We start from the raw sequence: 27752 nt of genomic DNA, 5'->3' as shown, positions 1-27752 counted from the left end.
GTCATTTCTTCAGTGTTGTCACATGAAAAGATGTAATCAAATATTTACAAAAATGTGAGGGGTGTACTCACATTTGTGAGACACTGTACATAGGCACGAACACTTATAAATAATAACACATGTACGTACTGCTTGCCTTGTTCAGAAATGTTATTGCGTCTACGATGTCCGGAATAGACACAATGTCAGCATCACCTGGAGCATTAGAGACCTGTAGACCATTGCAACAGTCCCATGATTCGTTTATGAATAAATAAACATTCTTAATAATGCGTAATAATAATAAAAAACACACTGTTAAGATAGACAGACATCTCCTCTTTGAAGTATTCCTCAAAATAAAACAAAACTTTAGCGGTGAGCTAAAATGAGAAACCGAAGATTCGTCTATATTACACAGTGCACACGCCAGTACACAGCCTCGATCTTAGAAACTTCTGCGTGACTGACTCCATTTTTAAACATAGCGCGTACGTATTGGTGGGGGTTCGTAAAGCCAATAACACCGCAGAGACTAACTCATTAACATAAACAAAGTCGATAGGGTTACACCCCACCCCGGTCATAAATTAACTGTACCTACAGAACTGTCTCCCAGGGGAACACGTGTGGATGGGCAGAGTGTATAGAGAGAGAGATTAATTGTTTTTTAACATCATTCCTGCTTTATACAGTGCTTGCAAGACATCTCGTGAAAAACTTGTCTTCTAGTTTAAACAAAATGTGCGATTCATTTAGCCAACACTTGCAAACATTTTACTTCCTAAGGGTTATGTTTAGAAGATATGTAAATTTAAATTAAATATGTAAATATTTTCTTTCTCCATATCGATGGTTTATCTGTTTTAGGGGTTTTATTTCAATAAATTTTCATTCAAAGTCAGATCGTTCTCCCAAAAGCGTAATCAACAATTGTTCTCAATTATTTCACAAACAAACATTCTGCTAATATATGTTCACATTCAACCATCATGCTTTTTCTAACAGTGTAGTTACACAAAACGAAATCCCCCACATAGTAACACATGTATACCTCATATTAACCATTTGATACACTTTTATACACAAAAGGTATACATTTGTGTGTGATTAATTCAGGGAGAAACATGTTTCACAACAGTCTCCTTAAAATAAACGCATTTGTTGGGGGAGATCCCCCGCAATACACAAAACCCACACCCCCAGGAAAGGAAGGACACAACCCAGACATACAGGTGCCAAAATGACCCACTGATACAGTCGGGTATCTTGACCCACTGATACAGTCGGGTAGGGTTACCCCCTACCCCTGGTCATAAATTAGGTGTACCTACAGAACTGTCGGTCAGGGGAACACAAAAAGTCATAAATGTGACTGGCCTCAAGAGACACACTAGCGACCTACAGTTTACTATAGGTTGTACACTTCAATGTTTTCTTTAGCGGGTCTGCCTCCCATACCAGTGGACATTGGTTCGAACCATGCTCGGGGCAGGAGTACCGGCTACAAGAGCAGGTTTCAAAAATAAAGTTGTAGCATTATGAGATTGTGGTCATAATATATTGAGAATACAGTTGTATACATAATTTATTGAGAATACAGAATACAGCATTATGAAAACAAAGTATAATTTTGAGAGTAACATATATTAATGGTTGAAAAACGGCATGATTATCATAACGACAGAAAGCTGAGCCAGCAGCTTAATCAATGCAAGAAATGAATGACGAGGATTTAGTTGAACCTGACTTCAGGACTGTACAGAAGCCCTAAGTAGCCATGCATTATTAATTTTTTTCTTTCTTGTTTTTTCATGATCTCGACTTAATTGTCTTATGACCTGACATCCATTGTCCCGAAGTCAGTGAGTTTTGAATGGGTTGTTGGTTAAATGCTTGAAATAAGGTCTGTGATTAACGCAATCTCATGATATGTTCATGTTTTATACTACGACATAAAATACATCAGTAACACCCCACTCGTGATTTTGTTAAGGTTTTACGTGTCTTGAAAAAGACGGTTGCTCACAAGTCATCTACTACAGCCCCGTTGTTTATACTCATGTTTTGCAAACTATTCCAACTTAAACGTTCCAGCTTGTAGATTTATCAGTTCATAGCATTTTCCAATTGTAGTGTTTTTTAAGTAACGGTTGAAAGAGTTGTCAGAAGCGTAGCGGTGGTGACGTTGAAGTCACGCAACCTTGGTGTGGTTCGTTTACAGCAAAAATTCTTTGTGTTTTTGAAGAGGATGAATCCTGCTACCTTACTGCTGGCGAAATCCAGTTACTTACTGATGTCTGGATCACCCACAATTATCACCTCTCAGTGATAAAAGACTCCCCACCCCACCCTCTCTTGTGTGATATTAAACTGAACAATAAAACCACAGCAGTCTGGGCGATTTTAAAGCATCAGAGCCATACAATGAAAAAATCAGTAGTACATTCAAACATTATTTTACATTACATGTTTAAATTGCAACACATTCTTGTCTATATTTAATACAACATAATGAAACATCACTGTTTCCGAGACAAAAAAAGTAGGATTTAAAAAAAAAAATTTTCAAGCTGCTGAGCCAGCAGCTTAATCAATGCAAGAAATGGATGTACAGGATTTAGTTAGCTAAATCAGACTTGTTGGGTTCAGAAACAGTGAAATTCTTTGTGTTTTTGACAAAGAGTCTGACAAAGGGGATTTATCACTACTATCACTTTTCAGGGCCAAAAGACTCACCACTCGCACCTCGTGATATAAGTAAAGACTTTTTTTTTTTTTTTGCCAACTATAGCAGACCAAGCTGCTTTAAAGCATCGAAGCCATATAGGAGGAAATAATCAATAGTGCTTACAAGAAATACATTCAACAGTTATTTTTTTATTAAATTGTTTAATTGCTATGTGGGATTAGATTCTTAAACAAAAGCACAGCAAAACATCTGGCCTTGGTCTCCCACCTGGTCCCACTGAATCTGGGTACAGTTTTTTTTCTCTTTCTCCTGGGACACATTTAAACACCGATCAGGTACAATCACTCCTGGGAGGAGAGACCGCTGAACATGATGTTGTGAATTAAGAAGTGTTTGGGGTTTCTGGCAGAATGGGGACATTAGTGAAGAGTAATGGGATAAAGTGAAGAAACTGCTGATGTGAATCGGTGGCTCACAATACATGTTGAATGAGAGAATTTCGGCAAGTGAACCCATTAGTCACCTATTAATTTGCGAATTTGTGAATCCAAAGCTACTCGTAAGCTTGTGAGGGAAATTATTCATTTTTACTTTGTAATAGTTTTGTTCTTGTTCTATTCATGTTCATCTGAGGATAACGTCAAAGAAGGTCATGTCACATCATTTAGATTAGTACAGAATGTTTATCTGCTTACAGAGACACAAACATGTTCTTCTATTAAGGGTTCGACCCTGAAACAAAGCCTGTTTGAGCTGCCTCAAACCGCTCCTTATCGTTACATAGAAGTGTATCGTACCTTGTGCTCCATACATGCACAAGCACGAGAGTGCTCTCATTATTCTATCCTGCTTTCTTCTATCCTGCATTCTTCCTTCTGTAATAAACCTTTTTACCTCAGAGGATGAGTCTGAGAGATGTGTTGTCTAATTTCCATGACAAGCTATTCAAACTACAGTAATTGAGCAAATGCATTTTACTCCCTGGATTTCCCAATGAAAGAAACTGCATTACTTTTCTAAAAAAAAAAAAAAGTTTTTAAAAAGTTAATGATATATTCACTAACTTTTCAAAAAACTTTTTTTCTTGGTCACAGTTGTAACTGGTGGTTCAGTGAAAATAGGTCAGTAAGAAATTCAGTTGCTCAACATGACCCATTATGAAATGCAAACAATATAGTAACATTTTCCCCCTAGCATGCAATTAAAAAAAATGACTAGCAAATGAGGAACATTATTTAAAAAATGTTATTTAAAATAAGCAAGTGTTTAAAAACTTGACAGATAGTGTACTTACAATTTTTTTTAATTTAACATTACCTTTATTAAATACATTTTCTTTCTTTTAAACAATACAGAAATGTGTTGTAAAAAAAAAGAAGCTAATTTTAATTAAATAAATAAATGGATGAAATTCTTCACTACTTCAGAGTGTAACAGTTGGGTTCCGGAAGTAGAAATCTCTGTGCTCTGCAGTAAATGCTCACAACCATGAAGCACTGAGAATGACGTAATCGAGTCTGTGTCCCTATATTCTTAAACTTCTTAAATATTTATATATACCTTAATATTTTGAAATAAATGTTTCTATATTTATTACCAACAACTAAATCAGTAGTTTTATATTTCTGCATAGATTGGTATTTGACTACGTCATTCGCAATTTTTCAGGGGATTGTAGTTTATTCCCACATTGAGGGCGTTGTCTTAAGAAACACAGTTTTGTAGGCGTAGCTAGACACTTTTCCACACGGCTTCAGTCGCCCCTGTTCTTCAATCTCAGCCCCCATAACATCTGCCCATATTAACATGGCTTTATTTGACCAAAAGACTTCTTTGCTGGGGTGGTAAATGGCCATTGCTTAAACAACTAGTTAAGTCTGATTGGTCTGCAGTCTGGTACAAACAAGATCCATCCAGTAAGTGTCACTGTCATAGAGCTCAACTTGATACTGTGGTTTATCATCGCCATGAAAAATTATTGAGTGACAAGTTCGAATCTTGTGACAATGGGAAATTTTATATAGGCTTTTTGTTGGCTGAATTAGGGTAATCAGATCTTATTTTTCATCTTTACAATGATACCAACATCTTGTAGCGGGACAACTTACATGCAATGGACAGCAAAATATTGCATTAAATTTTGTTTGGGTGCAGGCTTTTCTGAATTGGTTATTTCATAAATTTGTTTAGCTATTATATGGTGACAAAGAATGAACAAGAATTTAAAAACTTTTTACTGGTAGTTTACTTTAAAAACAATTTAACATTATCTTCATTAAATAAACGTTTTTCTTTTGACTAATGCAGAACATATTTGTAAAATAAACTGTGGAATTAGCAGAAATTAACAACGAAATTTTAGGCTTCCAATAAAAACATGATGACATTTATGATAGTTAATTACATCCACTTAAGAGTGGGAGCACTCCTTACATGAGATTCAGTTTGGCACAGCGGTCCAAATGCACTTGAGTCCATGCGTCACCTGGTGGATATTCTTGGAAGTGTAACAAATGTATTTATTCTAAGAAACTGGTCTGACGAGCCCTGCGGAATTCTGCCTGATAGTCTTTCTGAACACACATTTTTTAAGGCCACATCTTGATGAGCACAGGATAACGCAACGAGGAAAACATTAACAATAACGGAAAGCAACCACGAGTAGGACCGGAAGTGTACCGCACTGGAAGCCAGAACAATCTGGCGATGAGTGGCTGAAGGACCGGGATTTATATGGGCTGTTGATGAGGTGAGTAGATGGGAAGCAGGTGAGTCTGATGAGGCACAGGAGGTGGAGCACCATGCCCAGGGACACGCACACACACACACACACACAGACAGACACACACACACAGACACACAGACAAACAGGAACAAGAGGGAGTGAAAAATGCAACCCAGGGAAAGGAAAAACAGGGAGACACACGGGGCTCCAGCCCGGACCAACACACCAGATCCTGCACATTCTTTGCTTTTCCAGCATCTTCTGCATATTTGACCCCTTTCCAGCAGTAGCTATATACTGTTCAAACTGAGGGACTCAAACACAACTATTACAAAAGGTACAAACATTCTCTGAGGCTCGAGAAGGCAACACACTTCATTAAGAGCCAGGGGGGTGTAAACTTGTAAACAGGATGAACACTGTAAATTGTTATTATTTCATCTTATGGGAAACATGTACATATTTTATGTAGCTTCTGAAGGGCAGTACTAAGTGAAAAAATAAGCTCTTTAAAAATTATTGGTGTCAACAAAGCAGTTTACACCAATCATCCTGTTCAAAAGTTTACACCCCCTGGCTCTTAATGTATCGTGTTGCCCATCATGTTCATTTGTGTAAATTCAGTTATTATTGTGTCTTGTTATGTAAATATGTAAAGATCTGTTATGTGAAATAACTTATACAGGGCAGTACTAAATAAAAAATAAATGCAATTTTAATGATCCCTGTTTATTAATTTTTTAAAAATTATTAACATTTAGCAGATTATTAAATTTGAGCACAAATGTACTTGAAGTAAATGTACATAGTTACATTCTCTCTGACTAAAACGAATTAATATTCTGCTTACATACTCCTTCACAATCACTAACATACAGTGCTCTGAAAGTATTTGCCCAATCCTGATTTCTTCTGTTTTGTGTATATCTCATACTAAATTTTCAGAAACTAAAATAAAATCTAAGATAAAGGCAACTTGAGTAAACACAAAATACAGTTTTTAAATGCTAATGTTATTTATTGAAGCATAAAAGTTATCCAGTAACTGGGCATGTGTGAAAATGTATTTGCCCCCATAGTTACACATTCCCCAAATCTATGAAACTGCATTCATAATGGGGTTCAGCTGGACTAGACACAACCAGGCCTGATTTCTGCAAACCTTTTTTAATCAAATCAACACTTAAATAGAACTTTTAAAGTTTAAAAGATCTAACCCAGTAACACAAAACATTTATAGAAGGTCATAACTAAACATTTTAAGAACATTTTTAGAGAACGTTATCCTACCATTTAAGGGAACATTCTGGGGGAAAAAAGAAAACACCCCCCTGAAAACATTACTAGAACATTGCATGGTAATGTTCTCTGAACATTTTTAGAACAAAAACTTTCTAGCTGGTGAGCCAGGAGATGGCCATTCCCATGTTCTAGTCTATCAAGGAGAATAGTATGAGCAAGGGTATCAAATCAAAAGCCGTACTAAGGTAAGCAACACAAGCAAGTAGACACAACCTGATCAGAAGTGAGTAGTAGGTAACCCCTTTAGCCAGCACTATCTCTGTGCTTTGATGAGGCCTAAATCCTGACTGATACATTTCATGAATGTTATTCCTATGTAGGCATGAGCATATTTGCTGTGCTACAACATTTTCAAGGATTTTGGAGATAAAGGAGAGGTTTGATAATGGCCAATAGTTTGACAACTGACAGTCTTTTAATCAGGGGTTTGATAACTGCTAGTTTAAATGATTTAGGTACATAGTCAGTGCTAAGGAAAGAATTTATTATTTTTTAGAAAAAGGTTTAATTGCTTTTGGAATAATCTGTTTGAAGAAACATGTAGGTAAAGGATCTAGTGTAAATGTTGATTATTTTGATGAGGAAATTTGTGAAATTAGTTTGGTCTCTTGAAAGGGAGTAAAACAGTTTAATCACTGATCTGATATGGTTATATTATTATCTGTACGGTTAGTTATCAAAGGGTCTGGTTTTAAATTTATAGTCTGAATTTTTTGCTTGACATTTTCAATTTTGTCATTGAAAAAACTTTGAAACACAGAGACGGCTCACCCAAACAACATTAACTGGGGAGGTATTGGAAATGTCACTGCAGAAAGACCTGCAAGAATATAAAAGGGCTTAAAATACACCAAGCCAGGATCAAGTGTGGAAAAGAGGGGTCACACGTGCAGCATATAGTGGTAGCACCTGGTGAAACGCAGGAGAACTCCAGGCAGGAAGCAACCCACAGAACTGGAGATCTCTCAGCACCTGTGACACCTCAATTCTCAAGGAGGGATCCTCCCAATATCACCCCTGAAAACCAAACCAACCCTGTGAGAGAACGAATTAAATGGCCCAAGATGAGCGACACTAAGGAATGGCACCGGTTAGACCAAGACCTTGGCAAAGCGTTAGAAGCCACACTAGCAGGAAAAGTCAAGCGGAAAGTCAATGGCCTCACAACACAATTTGGCAAGGGAGCATTTTGGAATAGAGGATAAGGTGGTTAACACCAAAACAGTAAAGCAGCCATGTAGGAGAGAAAGAGAAATTCACTGCTTGACGAAAGAAATTAAAGCTCTCAATAAAAAGTATAAAAGAGGCCCCGTGGATGAAAGGGAACGCATCAAGGACCTGGCGAGTCAACTCCAGGAACGTCAGAGGAAAGTGAGGGCAAACAAAAGAGCTCAGTTCACCAAAGACCCTATCAGGTTCACCAGAACATTGCTGGGTGAAGCAATATCTGGGAGACAGACCAGCTCCAGAGAAGATGTAGAAGAATTCCTGAGGAAGACCCACAATGACACATCCAGAAACCAAGCCCTGGATGCCAACCCAAACATCCACAGAGATTATGACCAGAAAAAAAAAAAAAAAGTCAACATAAGTGAGCCTTCCTGGAAGGAAGTCCAAGAAGTGGTGAAGAAGACTATAACAGGATCTGCCCCTGGCCCAAGAGGTATACCATACAAGGTATACAAGAAATGCCTCATACTCCTTTGAAAAAATATTTGCACTGTTACCAGATATTTAAATGCTTTCTTTGAAAAGTTTTCAACATTTCTTTCAAAATGTTTTAGAATATCTAAACTATCTTGAACATTTAACAATGAGCTGAATAATGACAAGTTAGGGTATATTGATAAATTAATAATAATTTTCTTGACTTGCTCATTATAATGTGACTAAGTTTATCATCAAATGCATTCTACCATAATTCAGACTTCTTGTAGGCTTATGTCAGGTAAAGTGGGCCATAAATCTATTTCTTGAAGGCCACATAGGCTTAGTTAAGATGACCATACTCCCTGTTTCTATACTTTTTCCAACATATCCCAACTTTCCTTAATATGAAGTATGAAATCTTATAATGGATGAATGATTTGGATTTTGAGTCTCCCTACTGGGTTCATATAAAACAGTCATCACCACTCTTCTCTGTACATTCTGTCAGTTGTTTCCAGCTGACAATGCCTACAAATATCAGTTTTACAAACATCGTTTTGCACCATCAGTCACAGACATGGCATTTCAAATGTGATTTGATAGAAGCATAAAGCCCATTAATGAAAATCTCTATGAAATTGGGGTTTTCTCATGTGACTTGAACTCTCCATATGGTTTGGCCTGCCCACCTCCCATTTGTTCTGCTTTTTTCAAATCACAAATTTTGTCCAGAAACAGTTTCCTCATTTCCCCAATCGCCCTCCCGAATGTTTTGACCAAATTTGAAGCGATTCAGGTAAATATAAGAGGACTATTTAAAAGTGTTTTAAGTGACACACTTCCTGCTGTTAGTTGCTGGTGCTATGACCATGAGTCACAGTAGTCACATCTGTGTGGCCAAACATACAGCTCAAGTTTGATCTAAATGAATCATTGCCTGCAGAAGAGATGAGACACTTCCTGTAAAACTTCTGATTGGGCGGAGCTAATGACTGTCATTTTGAAAGTTGTCAGGCATGATGAAAACAATATATGTACTGAGTTTGGTGATTGCAGGTAAAACTGACCCCACCACTTTAGTCAAAATATAGCCCCTCCACCATTCCCATGTCTTAGCTTTTGCCTACTCCTAACAGCTGACAACTCAGTCACAACGTGAGTGCCAAGTTTCATGAAATTTTAAGCATACTAAGAGCAGCAAAAACACCAGAAAAGAGCATTTATGTTTGATGCGTTACCATGGAAACACTATTTAAGATATCAAAAACTTTTAACAATTTTAAATCAGCCATGTCTTGACATTATTCAGACCAAATTCAAAGTGATTCAGGCAAATATAAGAAGGCTATTTAACCCTCCTATTATCTTTGACCCCAATCAATGTTTAACTTTCTGTAAATACATGATTAACAATATTTTTGCTGCAGATTTAATGACTTTTCCTAATTTACTGGGGACAAGTAGCTAAACATAAAATTAACATGATGATGTCATATCACAGCAAACCAGCAACTACAGCTCCCAGAATACAACGCAAACTACTAACATGGCCGACAAGGACTACACTTCCCATACACACACACGTGCACCATCTCCTGAGTTCTGGTCATGGACAACTGCACCCAATTACACACACACACTATTTAAGTGACTGTTGGAACATTACAAGTCTGCGAAGTAAACGCTCAGCAGCCTAATCTTTGTCGTTATCCAAGCCTTTTATTCCGTGATCGCTATTCTGTTTTTGACCCCTTCTTTGTTCTTTGACTATGATTATCTGCCCTGCCTAGTATTGCCTGTTTGCCTGATCGACTGACCTCTGCCTGTCCCTTGTATTTGTGTTCTTCCAACTTGCACTTGCTTCTACCTCAGGTACTGTAACGTGACAGATGACATCTTTCAATGTCCTGTACACATTTTGTAGCATCGGTGTTCTTTCGGCTCAATTTGACCCCAAGCTCTTTTAGCTGTATAAAACATAAGAAATATAAAAATTTTACATACATTTGTTTTGGTTGTTTTATTGAGGTCACTATGACATGCTATAATTTTATAATGTTCACTATAATTGTATATATTCAATATACAGTTGCAATCAAATTTATTCAACCTCGTTGTAAATCAGTTGTACTGTCAAAATGTACAGACTTTCAGCTGTTTGCAATGAACAAATCAAACAAAAGTAATTGAAATAGTACAACAAATGCTTCAAGTGGATTCTTCAAGTGGAACCTAAAATGCAACTTATAATGGTTTCTCCAGTCTCAAAATTATTCAACCGCCTGAATAGAACACAACAGCACAAATATGCAAAACAGGCATTGTCTCAAGCACACCTGATGCAGCTAATGAATCCCTTGATTAGTTGCACCAAGTGTGCTTGAGCTGGAATACATGAAATACTAGAACTGGCTTGAGGCAGAAAATGTATGAAATACCTGGATGGGGCAGAGAAAGGAAGCTATCGATGGCTGCAACCAGATTTCTGAGAAAGCAGGTTATGATAAACCCTCTAGTGACTGCAAAAAACCTGCAGCAAGACTTGGTGGCAACAGGCACTAAACGCAGAAGACTTCCATGCCGGAAATCCAAGACGTACACCACTACTGACCCAATAGCACAAGAAAAGTCAGCTCAAAATCATATAAATAAGCCACAGGAGTTTTGGGATTCTGTTCTGTGGAGCGATGAAACAAAATTGGAACTTTTTGGAACAATGAATGTCTGGAGGGAGAAGAATGAAGAAAGAACACTCTGTCCACAGTCAAGCATGGTGGTGGCTCAGTGATGCTCTGGGGCTGCTTTGCGTCCTCTGGCACTGGAAACCTGCAGCAGAATAATGAGCCCAAGCATACCTCAAATTCCACCAAGGCTTGGTTGTAACAGAAGTCCTGGAAGATTCTACAGGGCCATCACAATCACCTGACTTGAACCCCATAGAAAATCTCTGGTGGGATTTGAAGAAGGCAGCCGCAGCACACAAACCCAAGAATATTACTGAACTGGAGGCCACTGCTCATGAGGAATGGGCTAAGAGTCCTCAGGAATGCTGCTAGAAGCTATGCATCTTGTTTGCAAAAGGGTGCTCTACTAAGTACTAAAGATGCTTGAAGGGGTTGGATCATTTTGAAACTGGAGAAATCATTAAAAGTTGCATTTTCAGGTGAATTTGGGGAAACCACTTGAAGCATTTGTTGTGTTGTGACTTTTTGGAAAAACCTTAGCAATTTTCCAAATGTCGCCAGTACTGTCCTGCAAGGTCTTCCTTTCCCATTGATACATAATTCGTATGTGAATGTTTTTAAAATGCAACATGTTTTACATGTAAAATAGTACACGTTATTACAACCTAGTTCTCTTGTTCAAAGTAGTTATAGTGTTGAGAAACAATTTTTGATAATTCATGTTCCATACCTGTCCGTTAAATAGTTTTATAAAAGTTATAAAAAGTATGACAAAAACAAAAGCAAACAAAATCTGTCTGTCTGTCTATCTATCTATCAAAACAGATTATAGAATAGGTAGAACGTATATAGATAGATTTTATATAGAATAGATTACCATTATACCTGGTCTCTGCCAATATGGGGGGAAGGGGCATGCCACATGATAGGGGAAGCTTTGGGGGGGGGTTAGTTCAAAAGGTTGAGAACCTCTCTTTTAGACAGATTTGATGTCTGACTTTAGTCAAAAAAACAAAAGTGTTCTTTGAAAAAATAAAAATACAGCAGAAGGGAAAGATAAACTACTGCAAATGAAAACAATAGTGCAAAATTATTGGTGAAAAAGAAAGGAACAGTGAACAGGCAAGAAACTACAGGCAAACGATTCGAAAACAGGAACTACGTAACAGGAACAGTCTGTTAATGTTTTGATTTGTTTTGTTTAAATTTTGTATGCAGCATTTCTCATTCTTTTATTCACAAGTCCCCAAGATTTGCTTTTTTACTACATTTTATACTTTAGAGGTCTGCACATAAGTCTATATGGAATTGAAATGGGAATAATGCAGCCTGCACAGCACTAAAATATAATATATTTATTTCAGATCCATCACCTAAGCCTTCTTGGTAGCAAAACTCTGGGCGATGCTGTAAAGAGAGTGCTGTGCACAGTTGCAACAAACAATGTGTGGGCTCAGTACAGCATGAAGTGTCGAAAGGGAAAGAAAAGCTTTGAAGACCTGGAATTTTGCACCGTGATCATTTGTAAGTCTTTCATTAAATGAGTTTCTGTACCTCAACTATGATATTGCTTTTATACAAGTTCTGTCAACAAGCATATTTGTTCAATAAACATTAATTTAAAATGGAGATATTCTGGTATACAAAGATATTACTTTTTACTTTTGCCTACCTAATCTAAATGGCTATTTCAGAATCCCAACAGAATTCATTGCACCTGTAAAATGATGGGATACACTTTTTAGAACATCTTTAGGGCTTTTCACACTGTGCTTATCCATGGGTTAAAGGATATGTTAAACCATAGTTAAGGAAACTTGTGAAATTATAATCCATTAGATTGTCTACACTGGATGTGTGGCCACACTGCATTGCATAAACAGAAAAACAGGTTTCCAATACGTCCATAAAATACATATTTGGAAAATAAAACAGAATGCAGATTATTCACATTTTAATCATTGTTAAAGTCTACTCAAGCTCAAGGCTGATTGATCTGTGCTTTATGTTTTTCATTGTGAATGTTCACTTCACATCCAGTGTACATACTCAAGCTCATGTACAGTACCATCTGTCATACACAGTGTTTCTTTTTAATTCTTCTAATTTAATTCACTGAAACCTTGTTTACAAGTGTTTTTTTTTCTTTTGATGCAAACAAATTATTTATGAAAAAATATCTTTTTAGAAGCTTGCCGCAGGATGTATCCAAAGGTGTCTCTTGATTGCATTGCAGACACTGTAAAGTATGCTCACATGAGGGACAAGGGTAAGTCATTCCCTGAGTTTTTATGCTAGTCATGCATAAATGACACAATTCATCTTTAAAGCAAAGATGATAAACTAAGTTGAATTGTATGAAGTAGCCAAACTGAATGTCTTATGATCCTAATATAATAACAATCAAAAATAATAACTCAAGTCTGTTCACTTCACAGGTGGAGAATGGGGAGAGAGGACACCAGTAGTATGTAACGTGTACACACAGACTTACTTTATATACGGTTAATATTATACACTACACACACACACACACACACACACACACACACACACACACACACGTCTGTTTAATTCAGGATGTATACAGGTCCACAAGTCTTAAAATGTCTTAAATTCCTTAATATAAAAATAAGGCCTTAATTAGCATTAAAATGTTTCAAAGGTCTTAAAAATGCTACCGAACCGACACCGACAAAGAAGATCTAGATTTCTTCCCCCGCTCGTTGCTGTTTGCAATGGTAAACCCACATGACTGTGTTACACTCAAAGTGTGTGTGGCTCACCAGTGTTTTAGAGCGGCATGGTTCACAGTAAACGCCGCTCCACACAAACTTCATCTCTGACTGTGCTGTGAGTTTGAGTCACTCATAACGTGCATTTAGACACAACACACACCAGATTTACTTTGGTTTTAAATTAGCATAATCTTAAACATTTTTGTGGGCAGAGGTTTACAGCATTTCACCTGATTGGTAATGAGAAGTGAATTTTAAAAAAGTGTTGCCAACTAAAAGGAGGTCTCCCTGGAGGTTTCCACCAAAATAAAAGCCACAAGGTCTAACGCATAAAAGTGAATTAAGTCAGAAATATATTACTATTGTTTTATTACTTCTTGTACCCCAAATAAAAATGTAGGCTATTATTATTGATAAGTAGAATTCAGTGCAATAGTAATATTACAAAATAGCAAAGGTATGTATATTTCTTTACAAAAAAATGTCTTTACAAAAACACTACTTGTTACATTGTTAGGAAAACTGGACATTTTCACATACTTGGAATATTACAAATAAATATTCAAAGAATGCTATGAGAAATTAAAGTTAGAAATGTTGTCAAAAGCATTATTCTAACCTGTCAATAACATTTTAAGCACAACAAGAAAATTGTAACATAAATATAATGTTAAAAAATAAATGTTATATTAGAATGCTACATTTGAGAGCACCTTCCGGTGCTGTTACACTGCTAAATATTTTTTTATTGGTATAGAGGTGAGTCAAAATAACGTCCACTTCTGCCTTTGTGCCTTTTCTCTCATAGTTCAGTTTGTGTTCCCAGCATTCTGTGCACTTGAACTTTTATGGAATTCTGTGGGTGTCACTATATGCAAACAAGCTGTGTCAGGAATGTGCTTTGCACTTTAAGGATGATCAACATAGGTACACAAATACAAAGAAAATCAGCCTTTCTGTACTTTCGTAAATCTGGCGGAAGAAATTAGCTTGGTTTGGCTTACGCAAACATTTACACACAACTTTACTTAAAGACTGATAAATGAGGCCCCATGTTAGAAACACCCCACCAGTGACTCGAGCATGAGAAAGCTAAATTGTATATCTATGTCAAGGACAAAGCTCCATAGAAGTAATCATTTCAGAGATCACAAACACATCTAAACTTAACTGTGTAAAAACTTCATTCCAGTAAACACAGCTCTCTACCCATCAGCTGCTATTAAAATATTTAATGCTGTTTATTTAAAAGGTTCATACTTTTTAAGATGGGTGCAGATGCTAGTACATTTTTTCTGTTATGGCACTGCTTGTAAAAACACTGGTCCCCTGCCAAATAGTACAGATTCGACTAGTCAAGGCTAGGAATATGATAATCCAAGCTGTGCTGTTTGTCTTATCTTATTCGCACATTGTGGGAAAACAGGTGCAGAGGTTTAAAAAAAAAAAGAGTCTTGCTGCCTAAGACTCTAAATGATAAAATTATTTACAAAACTAGGCAGTTTTGTAGGAGTTTAGTGCAGACATTACAGCTTTATCAAAAAGAAATTTGCAGACATTTGGAAAAAGCTCAAAATTATAGTAAATCCCAAACATTTGCAATGACAATTTAAACTTAAAAGCATCAGTTTTCAGTGAAGTGTTGTTGCTGCATGTTTGAATCAGGGAGCTGTTTATACATTGTGATACTATTGGTCTTCCAAGGCCAAGGAAAAGTTATTTCAACAATTCTCCAAACAGGTCCATCTCATTGGCTTCTTCTCTACTGGAAACACACTGATAGCATAAACCCAAATAGTTTCATGATTCATTCATAGTAGGATTGTTAGGAAGGAGAAGAATAGACAGCAAAATAAGCGAACAAGCATATTCTAGTCACATTGGAGAAACTGACAGATTGTTCAGAGTGTTCACACAGAGATACAGAAAAATCTGGATTTATTATTTTGGATGATGAATCCCACTATAATAATTTGCAGCATTGTCTTTTCAACAGCATGGATTTACCTTCACTGCCAGGCCTGCCAGGGAGATCTGCCCCAGGAAGTGGTGCTGGACTGGTTGAAGAGACGCATTCTGGAGGAACTAGGGCTTGACAAGCCCCCTGTGCCGACTCTACAGAGTCTATCTGGACAGAGGGTGCATGTGGCAGCACAGCACAGAGCTTGGCGAGTACGCAGGGAGGCTCGGCTGGACAGGAGGCAACATCAGGAGATTTCCCAAGTCATTCTGTTCCCCAGATCTGGTCAGTGAATCCATTTCTTTAGCTTTAATTTAAATATATTACTCTTTAGGCTTGGGGAAAAAAATAACATACCCTTTTGTGCAGTCTGCTACCAAGCACAATATAATCCATTTAGCCTGATGTTATACTACTGGAAAACAGAGCTAGACCTGTTATTCAAAGTCAAGAATACCCTTAGACTTTCATCATATCCTTCACACAGGGTATTACACTGATTTCCTAATCCAGGAGATCTCCATTTCTGGGTTAATCCAAAACAAAACAATATATTTTTGACAGAATACTTCTTGGCCAAACATGGGGACTTTTAGGTAGTTCAAGCAAAATTTGTTTTCTCTGAAGTAAATAATTTTAACAGCTACTATGATAATAAAGTACTGAATAAGCCTCGTAAATGTATTATGCTATTGTTTAAAATGCATAAATTTATGCTAGCAAAGTTGCCGGGTTATTAGCAATCTAGTGACAAAAGCTTGCACAACAAACAACATTATGCCAGTGAAATATCAGGTCATATGCAAAATGAATATGTTATAGGACAGAATTATAATGCATCATTAAAAACCTGCTGTCCAATAATATTTGACTGTCAGGATGCTACAAATCAGAGTGCAAATGTGTGTTTTCTTTATTGGGGGGGGGGGCAAAGTAGAAGAAATAAAATTAAGATATTGTGAACTCAAAATTTATTGGGAAAATAATGCCATAGGGAATGGCTGTAGGGGCTAAGGGACTGATCTATGTGCTAGAATAAATCGGTATATGTGGAAGAAGGAATTGTTTTTAATGGTGTGGTTTGTCCCAACATCCTTTACATCCTAGACAGGACCTGCCTGGACACAGTCTCAATCTCTTCTGAGGACACTCCCAGCCACTTTACCTATTACTTCCAGCCATCTCTGGACAATCAGGAGTCCCTTATCACCTCAGTGGACTTCTGGTTCTATGCTGGAGAAATCACTGCAGTAAATACCACCTCTGTGTCACTTTATATTCTTACGACTCACCAGGAGCTAATGCAGTTAGCTCACAGGCCATCTAAATGCAGTCCAGATGGCTGGAGCACCTACAGACTTAAGCGCCACTTCCACAGTGCTATAGCCAATGGGCCATTCCTGCTGCAGGTACGATGCCTAGTATGTGGCTGTTACGCCTCAGAGGAGGACAAAACCCCTTTCCTGCATGTTAATGTTAGGCCACATGGGCCTGAGCGTGCCCGAAGAGCACCCAGCATTGTCTGGTCACCAGCTGTCATTGAGAAGCTCCAGAGGCCCTCACCTGAAAAAGATGACACTTATTGCAGGAGAGAGCAGATAGAGATCTCTTTTGCAGAGCTGGGCTGGGACAACTGGATTGTCCACCCAAAGACTTTCAGTTTTTACTACTGCCATGGGAACTGCTCAAGCCCTGAGTTCACAGCGACAGTTCTAGGTATTCGCCAGTGCTGTGCACCTGTGCCTGAGAGCATGAGGTCACTACGTTTCACCACCACCTCAGATGGTGGATTCTCATTCAAATATGAGACACTGCCCAATATCATACCTGAGGAGTGTAACTGCATTTGATGCATTTGTTCAGGGTCATGCAGTTGAACTTTCAAAAACTTGTAATATAAATGCATTTGTAAGATAAAGTTTGATGCCGTTTGAACTACAGATACTTTTCAGATCTGTTGTTTATAGACCTGCTTTCAGTTTTTGATAATCACGTAACTTGGTTGCAAAACATTTTATTTTAATTCAGTAAACTGCACCTGTGAGAAAAAAAGATTGTAGTTTTGTATTGTCATTAAATGATTTGGAAACCCAGCTGTTCCTATATTCTGTACCCTTGGAGCATGACTAGCTTTATTAAAGTGGTTGAAATATGTATTGGAGGCTAAATGGTACTTAAGTTGTTTGACATTGGACCATATTACAACTTAGGAAAAAAAACAAAAAACATTCCAGTTAAAGATATGTCTAGTACTGAATGAATGAGACACCTGTGTAAAAATAACAATTTATCAGGTCCAAAAGGTTTTAGATCCAACTTACCATGATTTACTATTACTAAAATTAAAAAATAATTACAACTGAAGACAATAATAATTAAATAGAAAAAAAGACATTGATATGTATGCTCTTTGCAGGACATTTTTGCAAATAAATGTATTCTTCTTTTTTTAAAAAAAAACCTTATCGTTAAACAAAATACAGGCTTAAATGTTATTGCATCTAAATCATTACACTTTCTACTACAAATGGATTAAAATGTTGGTTCAATGTATTCAAAATACACCACAGAAATACATATGGAAGACTAATGTACAGCATGAAACATACATGGCATGAAGTATAAGATTCAAGCATTTGCCAGATTTCTTTAAAACAGTCCAATTCAATCATTATAGAAGTAAAATCAAGTACTACATCAATGAATAACACATATAAAGGCAGTGGGAACTGTAGTGCAAACACAAGGCACTTGTCTCACCCAGAATCGAACCGTCAACCCTACAATTAGTGGGCAACCCGCTCTACCACCTCATCCACAGCCACCACAATGCTTCTCACACACACACACACACACACACACACACACACACACACACACACACACACACACACACACACACACACACACACACACACACACACACACACACACACACACACACACACACACACACACACACACCCCTTCAATAACCACCTTCTGATATGTGCATTCCTTCCTCCATAAGGTTTGTCCGATGAGAGATTCATGGGTGGACCCCTGTGTAAGCAATATGAAAACTCATAACACAAAGTCAAAGAGTGATTTGCATACAAAAACAAGGTCATAAAATAGATTCATATAACAAATTAGCTATGAAAATATTGGTATACTAGTAAGGAAAGTCTGAAAAGCTTCACAACACTGATCTGCATAAAGAAAACAAATGTGGAGTGTTTACCTTGTTTCTACTGTAAATGATTTTGAACAGCATTTTAATTGCATGAAATGTGATATATAAACTTAACATGTAAAGGTTAAAAAGCTAGAAGTATCTAATATGTAAAGTGTAAAATGTTAAAAATACTGAAACAAGTTTTCTAAAGGTTATAAATGCTTAAACGCTGCTATGATATTCCAGGTGGTTGCTAAAATGTTGCCAAGTGGTTTTTATGTTAACCTATTTGCTAGGTTGTTGCTACTTGCTTGGTTTGAACACTTATGTGTAAAGGTTCAAAGGCTAAGCATTGAAAACATTAAAATGTTACTAGCATATTTAAGTCAGTTGCTAGGTTAACTCAGCTGGTTGCTAGGTTGTTGCTAACCTAACCCAGCTGGTTGGTAGAATGTTGCTAGGTGGTTTCTCTGACATTCCAGTTGGTTGCTAAGGTGTTCCTAGATTCCCCATGTATTGCATAATGACAATACTACAATAATAGAGTTGAAGAAGAAAAAAACGTTGTATGCTCATCTGCACTTTCAGTCCTACCAATTTCTTATCCAAACTTTATTATTAATTATTAACATTACTGCATATGCATTTTTGATTTATAAATATTATTTCATAACTATTATACAATCATAATCAACCAAATTACCGTGTCTGTAGTATGTTCATTCATTTAGTTTAAAGAAATGCAGCTCCTTTAAGAGCACTCAGGAGAGGAGGAGGGGGTGAGGTGTGTGTGAGACTGGCCCTTTTTGACTTTTCGGATCTCTCCACTGACTAACAGTCCTTTATTGTACTTTTTAATGGGTGCCTATTATGAAATTTGAACAGCAGACAACAGAGTCTTGTCATTTCAAACAAAAGCTCAAAACTATACTTCAGTCACCAAATCACTTAACTAATGGTTAACTAACTGATGGTAACAAGGTTTGTGTAAGGAGACTTTGCTGACTGATTTGTAGATTGTCTGATTTATGGTTTTTTAAACTCGTACATTTAGTGTTGGTGACAGATTTTGAATAGAAGTGAATGGGACATTTGACTTGCCCTAATGGCAAACAAATGTTCATAACTTGAACAATATATCTCAGGTTTGACCATGTCAGTTTTGGTGGTTGTAGCTTGTATCTGCTCGGCCTTCATGTTCTCAGACTCTGGGTTGCTGCTGTCCATCACTGATTCCATGCCCTCTTCATTCTTGTAGGCCTGTGCTAGGTGTCGCTGTGCCATCTTCAGGTGCCTACGCAGACACTCCACCTCATCACCCATAACCTCAGCAGCAATGTTTTCTTGCAAATAAATTTTTGTTTGGCCTGCTATGTTCCTCCTTAAAGCATCATGGTAGCTTGGTGCGATGTGGAGTAGGCATCTCCACTGTTACCGCTTATGCATGGAGTCTCAGTTCTCCATTACCAAGGTGTAACATCTCAGGGACAGTGAGTGCCATGTACTTACCACGTACATGACAAACAGAAAGACAGTCTTCTCAGTGGGCCGTGATACAAAAGAATCAACTTTGTGTGGGGATGGGCTGTGCTGGCACACATATGATGGTGCCACTTCAAAACCATAGAGTATGTACTGGCCAAAGAAAAAGGCTGTCTCAAATGCACTGGGTGAGATTAGGTGCAGTACAAAGACCTTCATGTTTCGTGAATGCGCTCAGACATCTCTATCTCCTCTGTAATCATGGGCATCTCTTTACCCACTTCACCTGTTGCTTTGTAGTTGTGACTGGCACCTTGCTACCCTGTGGCCAATAATCATCATCTGTCACGCGTGCAATCTTGTGTATAGCAACGCATAGGTACATGATAGACGATGTGCTGATGGTGATGATCTTGAAAACCCAAAAGTTTACCTGCGAGAGTGGTGCGAAGGCATCATAGCATACATTCTCGCATCCAGGCTGCAAGCTGTTACATAAAAATCTGTTCTGCTCATTGTGCTAAATGGTCTTTCCACCCTCCACAGTAAGAACAATCCGGAACACAATGAAAAGTGTAAGCCAGATCTTCCCCACAAATGTTGAGTGGTTAGAGATCCCGTCTAGCAACCGTGACAAAACACTGACTCCTTAAATAAGGCTTGATCCCTCCTGAAGGATGTTAAAACAAGATGTAGGAGGGTCTTGAAAAATTTCACATACTTCTAAGTTTTAATAGCCTACGTTTTAATTGTGAAAAATAGTTCACATTGCCCAGTATATCTAAAAAGAAAATATCAATATAAATTTGACCACCCCTAAAATGGGTCATACTATTGTCAATGCATGAGCACGTACAGTAAGCTAAATGTGGAAAATCCTGAAGAGGAGGCTGAAGGGAGAGACCCCTGAAACAAACAACAACTGAAACAGGCTAAGGTAAAAGCCTGGAAAAGCATCACAAAAGAAGAAACCAACAATTTGGTGATGTCAGTGAGTCACAGGCTTGATTTGGTTATTGCAAGCAAGGAATATGCAACCAAATATTAAGAGCTATTTACTTTCATTTTCTTTAAGACGTCTGTTCCTATACTTTTTCTCACCTAAAAATTGGATTGTCTGATACAAAAGCTTCTAATAGTTTTGGAAGGGACTGTACTTTAAACGACTTTTATATGATGATGTGCAACTGGTCTGAAATGCTACCAACTGCACTATGGAGCTGGTTGAGACTAGGGATGTCACGATACCAAAAATCTAGTAGTCGGTACCGATACCACAGAGTACATGATACTTGATACCAAAGTCGATACCACGGTGTGGTATAAAAATAAAATATAAAAAAATAAAAAATTAATTAAAACTCTCCTGGAGGACATCGTCCTCTGGCTGATACTGGCAAAAAGAGAGAGCGCGCGAGAGAGATTTTAGTTATCAAACACTGTCTGACAATGAGTGGAGGCTACAGTGGAGGTGCAGCATTCCTAAACGCGCACACGCACCCACACCCCTTATACTCTGAATGCAAGCATTAGTTTAAATTCACTGATTTGGTGGCAGGCCAAAAAGATTTATTAAAAGCATGAACATGTGAATAATTATGAGTGACATTAGGCTACATTTAGCTGACAGGACATGGGCTGAATGGCGATGCACGGTGGCCCATTAGGAGGTAGTTTATAACACTGCAATCCGGCTTCACAGCATCAATTATATGTTTGTTGTCATCCACTTCGAATGCGAAGTATTTCCATATTCCATACCACCTTTCCTCTCAACGAGTCGCGGTGGAGCTAAACTTCTGTCGTTTTTTCCCGTGTGCTTGTAGTTGTTGTTGTTCTTCTTCACCACTTGTGGACCGACTAAAACACTTGAGCGTATTTGCTGCCCCAATCAGGTCCGGAAGAATTGCAATCTCGGTACCTCCGTTAGAAACGGTTCACAGGATACTCCAGAAAAACAAGTACTGTCACGTATTAAGAATCTTGGTACCAAAGTATCGGTTCTCGTGACATCCCTAGTTGAGACATACCCAGGTATTCCCCCTCTCCCTGAGTATCAGAGAGCTCAGTGTGCCTGTGTTACTGACAGCACAACACCACGCACTTCCAGGTTAGAACGTTGGGTATATCTCAAATTGCTCCCTAGTCAGTAGGTAGTGAATCAGTATATTGTGTACACAAGTTGGACCCTGACTCAGTATACATTGGAACACTGATAACTGAATTTCAGGCAACAGGACTATGTACTCACACTGTAAAAAGTCACCAACAAATATTCAAGTTTTATATGTCATAAATTTGCTAGTTTAATCACACAAATTTCTGCCAAGCAGAATCTTTTTTTAATTTATCTTTAATTTATGTCAAGCAGAATCATAGGTAAGCTAGTGGATTAAAAAAAATAATAAATCATTAAACACGTAAAAAGTCATATATAGAATGTCAAATAAAGTTAAAAATTGTTGATGTAAGAAATCAATTGAGAGCTACAACAATAACAAGCTATTTACATTTGTAGCCGGAAGTTGCCTGAGAGGCTTCACATAACATGACGTCATTTCCAGTAAGGGAATATAGGGTGTTTCTCAAATGGAAGGCTGTGTCCTAGTGAGGCTGCCTCCTTCCTAGAACAGTCTATCTGAGACTTCTAGGCTAGACTCCTCCATGGCACTGAACACTAGAATAAAACGGCCTAGTAAGTCCTCACGGCTACGAGAACATATGCATAGAGCACCTCCTACTGTTCATTTTGCAGAACACATAAAAAACCTGCATTGCTACACTTCTGCTTAAAGCTGCAGTATCTACCTTTTTTTTTTTTGGTTAAAAATGAACAACAATCTATTTTTAAGCAAGTACATAAAAAAAATCAGTGTTAAAACTGTCCCCTTATCCTACCTCGATTTGCAATTATAAGCTTATAAAAATGATTTATAATTTGAGTTGTTGGGTCGGATTTTATGGGAAACGTCAGTTTGATGTCATTTGCGTGGCCTTTGACATCACCAAATCATTTGCGTAGCCATTGTGTTGTTACGTCACGCCCATAAACAGAAAGAAGTACCTGCTACTATATCGTGTGTGTGGGGACTGAGGATGGTGGTGTTTTTGTAGCTTATCCTTACAAGAGTTGCTTAGAATTTAAACTTGTCATCTAGATGGCTGCTTTAATCTGGATAGTTCTAAATGCAATCAACATTGACATTTGGGGAATCAGCTGTTGTCAAAACCAAGAAAAGGGGTTCATAAAGGGAATGCTACAGAGCCTGTGCTAAAACGGCATGCTCTTTGAGAGGTGCCAAAAACTGAGATCTGAAGGGACTAAAGACTGATGCAGAGATGGCTTTTTTTTTTTTACCCGCTGAACAGGTAAGACATTTCTAAATAGGTAGCTAGCTAATATTAGCATACTCGTTTGATTGATTCAGTTAGGTATCAAGTTTCCTATGTTTTGTTTTTGTTTTTTTTGTTTTTCTTTGTGGTAAATTGCACTTTCTGCTCGCTATGAGAAAGAGCAACTCACCTCTACTCCAAGAAAACCGTATCCGTGCCACCTCCATTGCCAAGTATTGAAGCTAATATATAACAGGTATGAATACCTAAGTGTTGCCAACACCCACAAGAGAAATAAGCAACTGCAGATTCAAAAACAAGTCCAATATTATTATAGCCTGTCACGGCCTAAAAGTAAACAGACTCAATAAATTAGCCTGCAACATATTAAACTGAAACCACTCGCAGTTTGAAAAGCAAAAACAAAAAAAATAATAAAAAATAATCAAACAACAACAAAGCTTATAGGGAGGACAGGCACTATCCACTCATCTCTGATTACCTGCAAGCAGAATAAAACAGAGATGTAAAAGGAGATTACATTAAAACCATAACTACTATTACTATATACACTACAGCACTGATATTATTCTGAGGCTGTGACAGTGTCAAATATAATTGGGGAAAATAGCGACCATAAATGTAAAAAAATTAATAAATAAAATAAAAAAATAAAATTAAAAAACACAACCTACGTTTAAAGGGAAAGGGGGGGGGGACCCTCCACAAGTAAACTTGCAGCATTATGTTTCAAGCAGAGATGGCGAAAGAGAGGCAAAGTTACTGCAGCTTTAACATACAATATTAATACTTCACAGCTTGAGCTAATAATAATATATTTAAGCTTAACTTAAATCATTATCTTTCACTTTCACTAGGGTGTAATGTATGAGATCTGCACTGTATGAAAACCGGCACAAATATATAATGGTATTATGTTATGGCAGTATAAAGGTGAATTTCTAGTAACAGTGTAATGTTCTTTATTTTTCCAGTACCGAAGCCATAACAGTATTGCCATAATATTTTTTTACATGTACTATTTATTTTTTGTAATTGTACTATTATAATACTCTTTAAAAATAATATAGTAAAAATAGTTTTTAAATATCGTTACATTAACTGACTTTATATAATGCAATACAGCGAATGCGAATCATATGACAACTGTCTGTGGTCTCCCAAAGCATGATGCCTTCATCTCCGTTTTGGGTCTTATATTTCATAACAACCTCGGGGGAGCTCAGTGCCAGCTCGTGTCTCCCATTTTTTCCCCGTGAATTTTGGAATGTGTGCAAAGGATCGTGTGTGATTTGGAGGACGTGAAGGATACACTGATGCATCCTTCAAAATTCATGGAAGGAAGGCCACAAAACAAAGGCTGCCTTCCAAGGATCCTTCAAACTGAGACGGCCTTCAACAGTGCTTGATGACGTGGCAGCTGAGATATGTAGCCTTACTAGGACGCAGCCTTCCATTTGTGCTCACCAATAGTGAGCATTAATGCACCCTGGTTTTTTGCAGTGCATTGTGGGAAGTTTTCAGGGAGTGAACATTCCAGTGCACTGGAAGGATTTTGCGTTTGAGATAGCCCTTAAAGTGGCCTTCTCCCTGATCAGTGACCTTTGCCATGACCTGTTCCAAAGAAGTGCCAGTCAGCTATAAGTCCATAGTCTGTACATACTAACAAATTTACACAGTTAATGTAGTTCTTATATTGACTGGCAGCTCCACCAAGTAAGATATCTTCCTTACATGTATGTTTCCTTGATTTGTTTTAATAATGTGATGATGAATGCATGGACAGTCACTGTGTTATGATGTAAGCTATCAGACATGACACAGACAGAAGACTCAAGACCAAATGAACATCTGGTATATATAACAAATGGGTGTAGAGTGGCCTGGCTATTATCCCAGTAATGGATTTAAACAGCATCCTAAATGACAAAGCTGTAATTTTCTGCAAAGTCCAATAACACTATTGCAGCATTATCTTGAACAGAACCTTTGAGTTAATGAAGAATATTTGACTGTGCCTTTGCAACAAAGTGATGATGGCAAAATCATGCACTGCCAAATACATAGACACAATCATAGTCCGTTCTGTATGGATCAACTACTTGAAACAAACATTGTATTCTGCATCAATATCACATACTGAAAAGACTTGTAATACGTAATCTTTAAGTTCATCATAATCTTTAACTTATCTTGACAGTTTTTACAATTCAGAAATGACAACTTTCAGCCATGATAACTGCAGGAGTACGAAGACCCTGATAGACATGGACAGACATAGAAAGAAGAGAAGCATGGTGCTGCTGCAAAGGGTATGGAAGGATTAACTTTACTGTAGTGTAAAGTTATCATGTACACTACTAGTATTACCCTTCTAGTGTCATGCGTTTATGTTTGCTGTGAAATTCTGGACTGAGGTTACGCTATAATTCTCTGGGTCTGCATCTGAGGCTCTGAGTCAGGGCTAGCTAATTGGATGCGGTCACCAATCACAGTAGGAATTAGTGATGCTAACCTAGACGGTCACTTGTCTGTGGAGTTTGTCTGTGAGGAGGAGCATGACGCACTGCGCATACTCCCACGAGACGGAGTATGAGAAACAACATGGCAGGTCTCTGCTGCTAGTTTTACAACAATAACAAACAGCAAGCAATGAAAAATATCGAATTACTACACCTACATCAACATGAATAAGGAAAAAAATTACGGCAAAACCAAAGGCAAACACACCACAACACCTACCAAGCGTACACTTCCATCCAGCTCACCAAAGGAAGCTGAAGACCACCAAATTTCACCATGCTGCGCTGAGGTTATTGACAATTTACAATCCATTGACAGTAAACGGTCAGGACTCGATGCAAGACTCTGGTTGAAGTCTTACACAGAGAATTCCAGGCAATACGCGTAAGCCTGGACTTTAGTCTGGAGCAAGTCGCAGTGCTAACAAGAGAAAATTAAACACTATGCCTATCTGTTAGCAAACTCAGGACACAACTCACATCAGTGACCAAAGAAAACAAAAAAAATGAAAGAAACCATACTGTATCTAAAAGCGCGAAGCATGAGGGACAATATAGTTCTCTGAGAGATCCCTGAACAGCCATCCGAAGACCCAGAAACAATCAAGGACTTCATGGTCAATAAACTAAAAATCTCATCCGAAACAGCAATAAATATAACATTCCACTGAGTTCATTGGCGAGGAGGCAAAAATCCACAAAGAAAAGGGCCAAGACCCATTGTCACAAAAGTAGGGGGATACAAACACAAGGAACTTATGAGTAAAGGAAGAAAAGTACGAGGTATGGAATCAACGACCAGTTTCCACAGGAAATCATAATCAGTAGAAAGACACTATGAAACATAAGAATAGAAATGATAAAGGAAGAAGAGCAGTTTTATCAGTAGATAAACCTTTCATAGATGGACATCTTTACTCGGATTAAAAACATGACCCTGTGCTTAAACTAAACGGAAGGTGGAGGAGCACAAGGTCTCTAACATCCACCAGCTCTGTGATGTCGTCATGGAGGAGTGGAAGAGGACTCCAGTGGCAACCTGTGAAACTCTGGTGAACTCCATGCCCAAGAGGATTAAGGCAGTGCTGGAAAATAATGGTGGCCACACAAAATATTGACACTTTGGGCCCAATTTGGACATTTTCACTTAGGGGTGTACTCACTTTTGTTGCCAGTGGTTTAGACATTAATGGCTGTGTGTTGAGTTATTTTGAGGGGACAGCAAATTTACAGTGTTACACAAGCCGTACACTCACTACTTTACATTGTAGCAAAGTGTCATTTCTTCAGTGTTGTCACATGAAAAGATATAATCAAATATTTACAAAAATGTGCGGGGTATACTCACTTTTGTGAGCTTCAGAAACTCTTGGAGGCAGCAGTTGCCATCATCACAGAGAAAACAATAGGCGCTCACGCTCACCCCGCAAGACTCCATTACTAAAGAAAAGGCATGTTGAAGCTTGTTTAAAGTTTGCTAAACTCATTTGGACAAGCCTATGAAATA

General features: G+C 37.8%; 1 protein-coding gene and 1 pseudogene across 1 annotated transcript; one reads left to right on the top strand and one right to left on the bottom strand.

Annotated features, from left to right (window-relative positions):
* Positions 1-15121: 15121 nt before the first annotated feature.
* Positions 15122-17856, top strand: inha (inhibin subunit alpha). The gene is made up of 2 exons (XM_017481502.3): positions 15122-16015; positions 16838-17856. The coding sequence occupies exons 1-2, from the start codon at positions 15721-15723 to the stop codon at positions 17578-17580; spliced, it is 1038 nt and encodes a 345-aa protein (XP_017336991.2). The 5' UTR covers positions 15122-15720; the 3' UTR covers positions 17581-17856.
* Positions 17857-18004: 148 nt separating this feature from the next.
* LOC108272436 (gap junction gamma-1 protein-like) lies at positions 18005-23929 on the bottom strand (annotated as a pseudogene).
* Between the last annotated feature and the right edge of the window lie 3823 nt (positions 23930-27752).

This window comes from Ictalurus punctatus, chromosome 12 (assembly GCF_001660625.3).
Source record: "Ictalurus punctatus breed USDA103 chromosome 12, Coco_2.0, whole genome shotgun sequence".
Taxonomy (NCBI): Eukaryota; Metazoa; Chordata; class Actinopteri; order Siluriformes; family Ictaluridae; genus Ictalurus; species Ictalurus punctatus.
This window is presented reverse-complemented; position numbering and strand designations above follow the sequence as displayed.

What these genes read in the sequence shown, in the direction of transcription:
- inha (XM_017481502.3), top strand. Translation starts at nt 15,721, where the DNA reads ATGATGAATCCCACTATAATAATTTGCAGCATTGTCTTTTCAACAGCA. An exon ending in CATTCTGTTCCCCAGATCTG is followed by an intron (nt 16,016 to 16,837) that starts GTCAGTGAATCC and finishes TTTACATCCTAG; the next exon opens with ACAGGACCTGCCTGGACACA.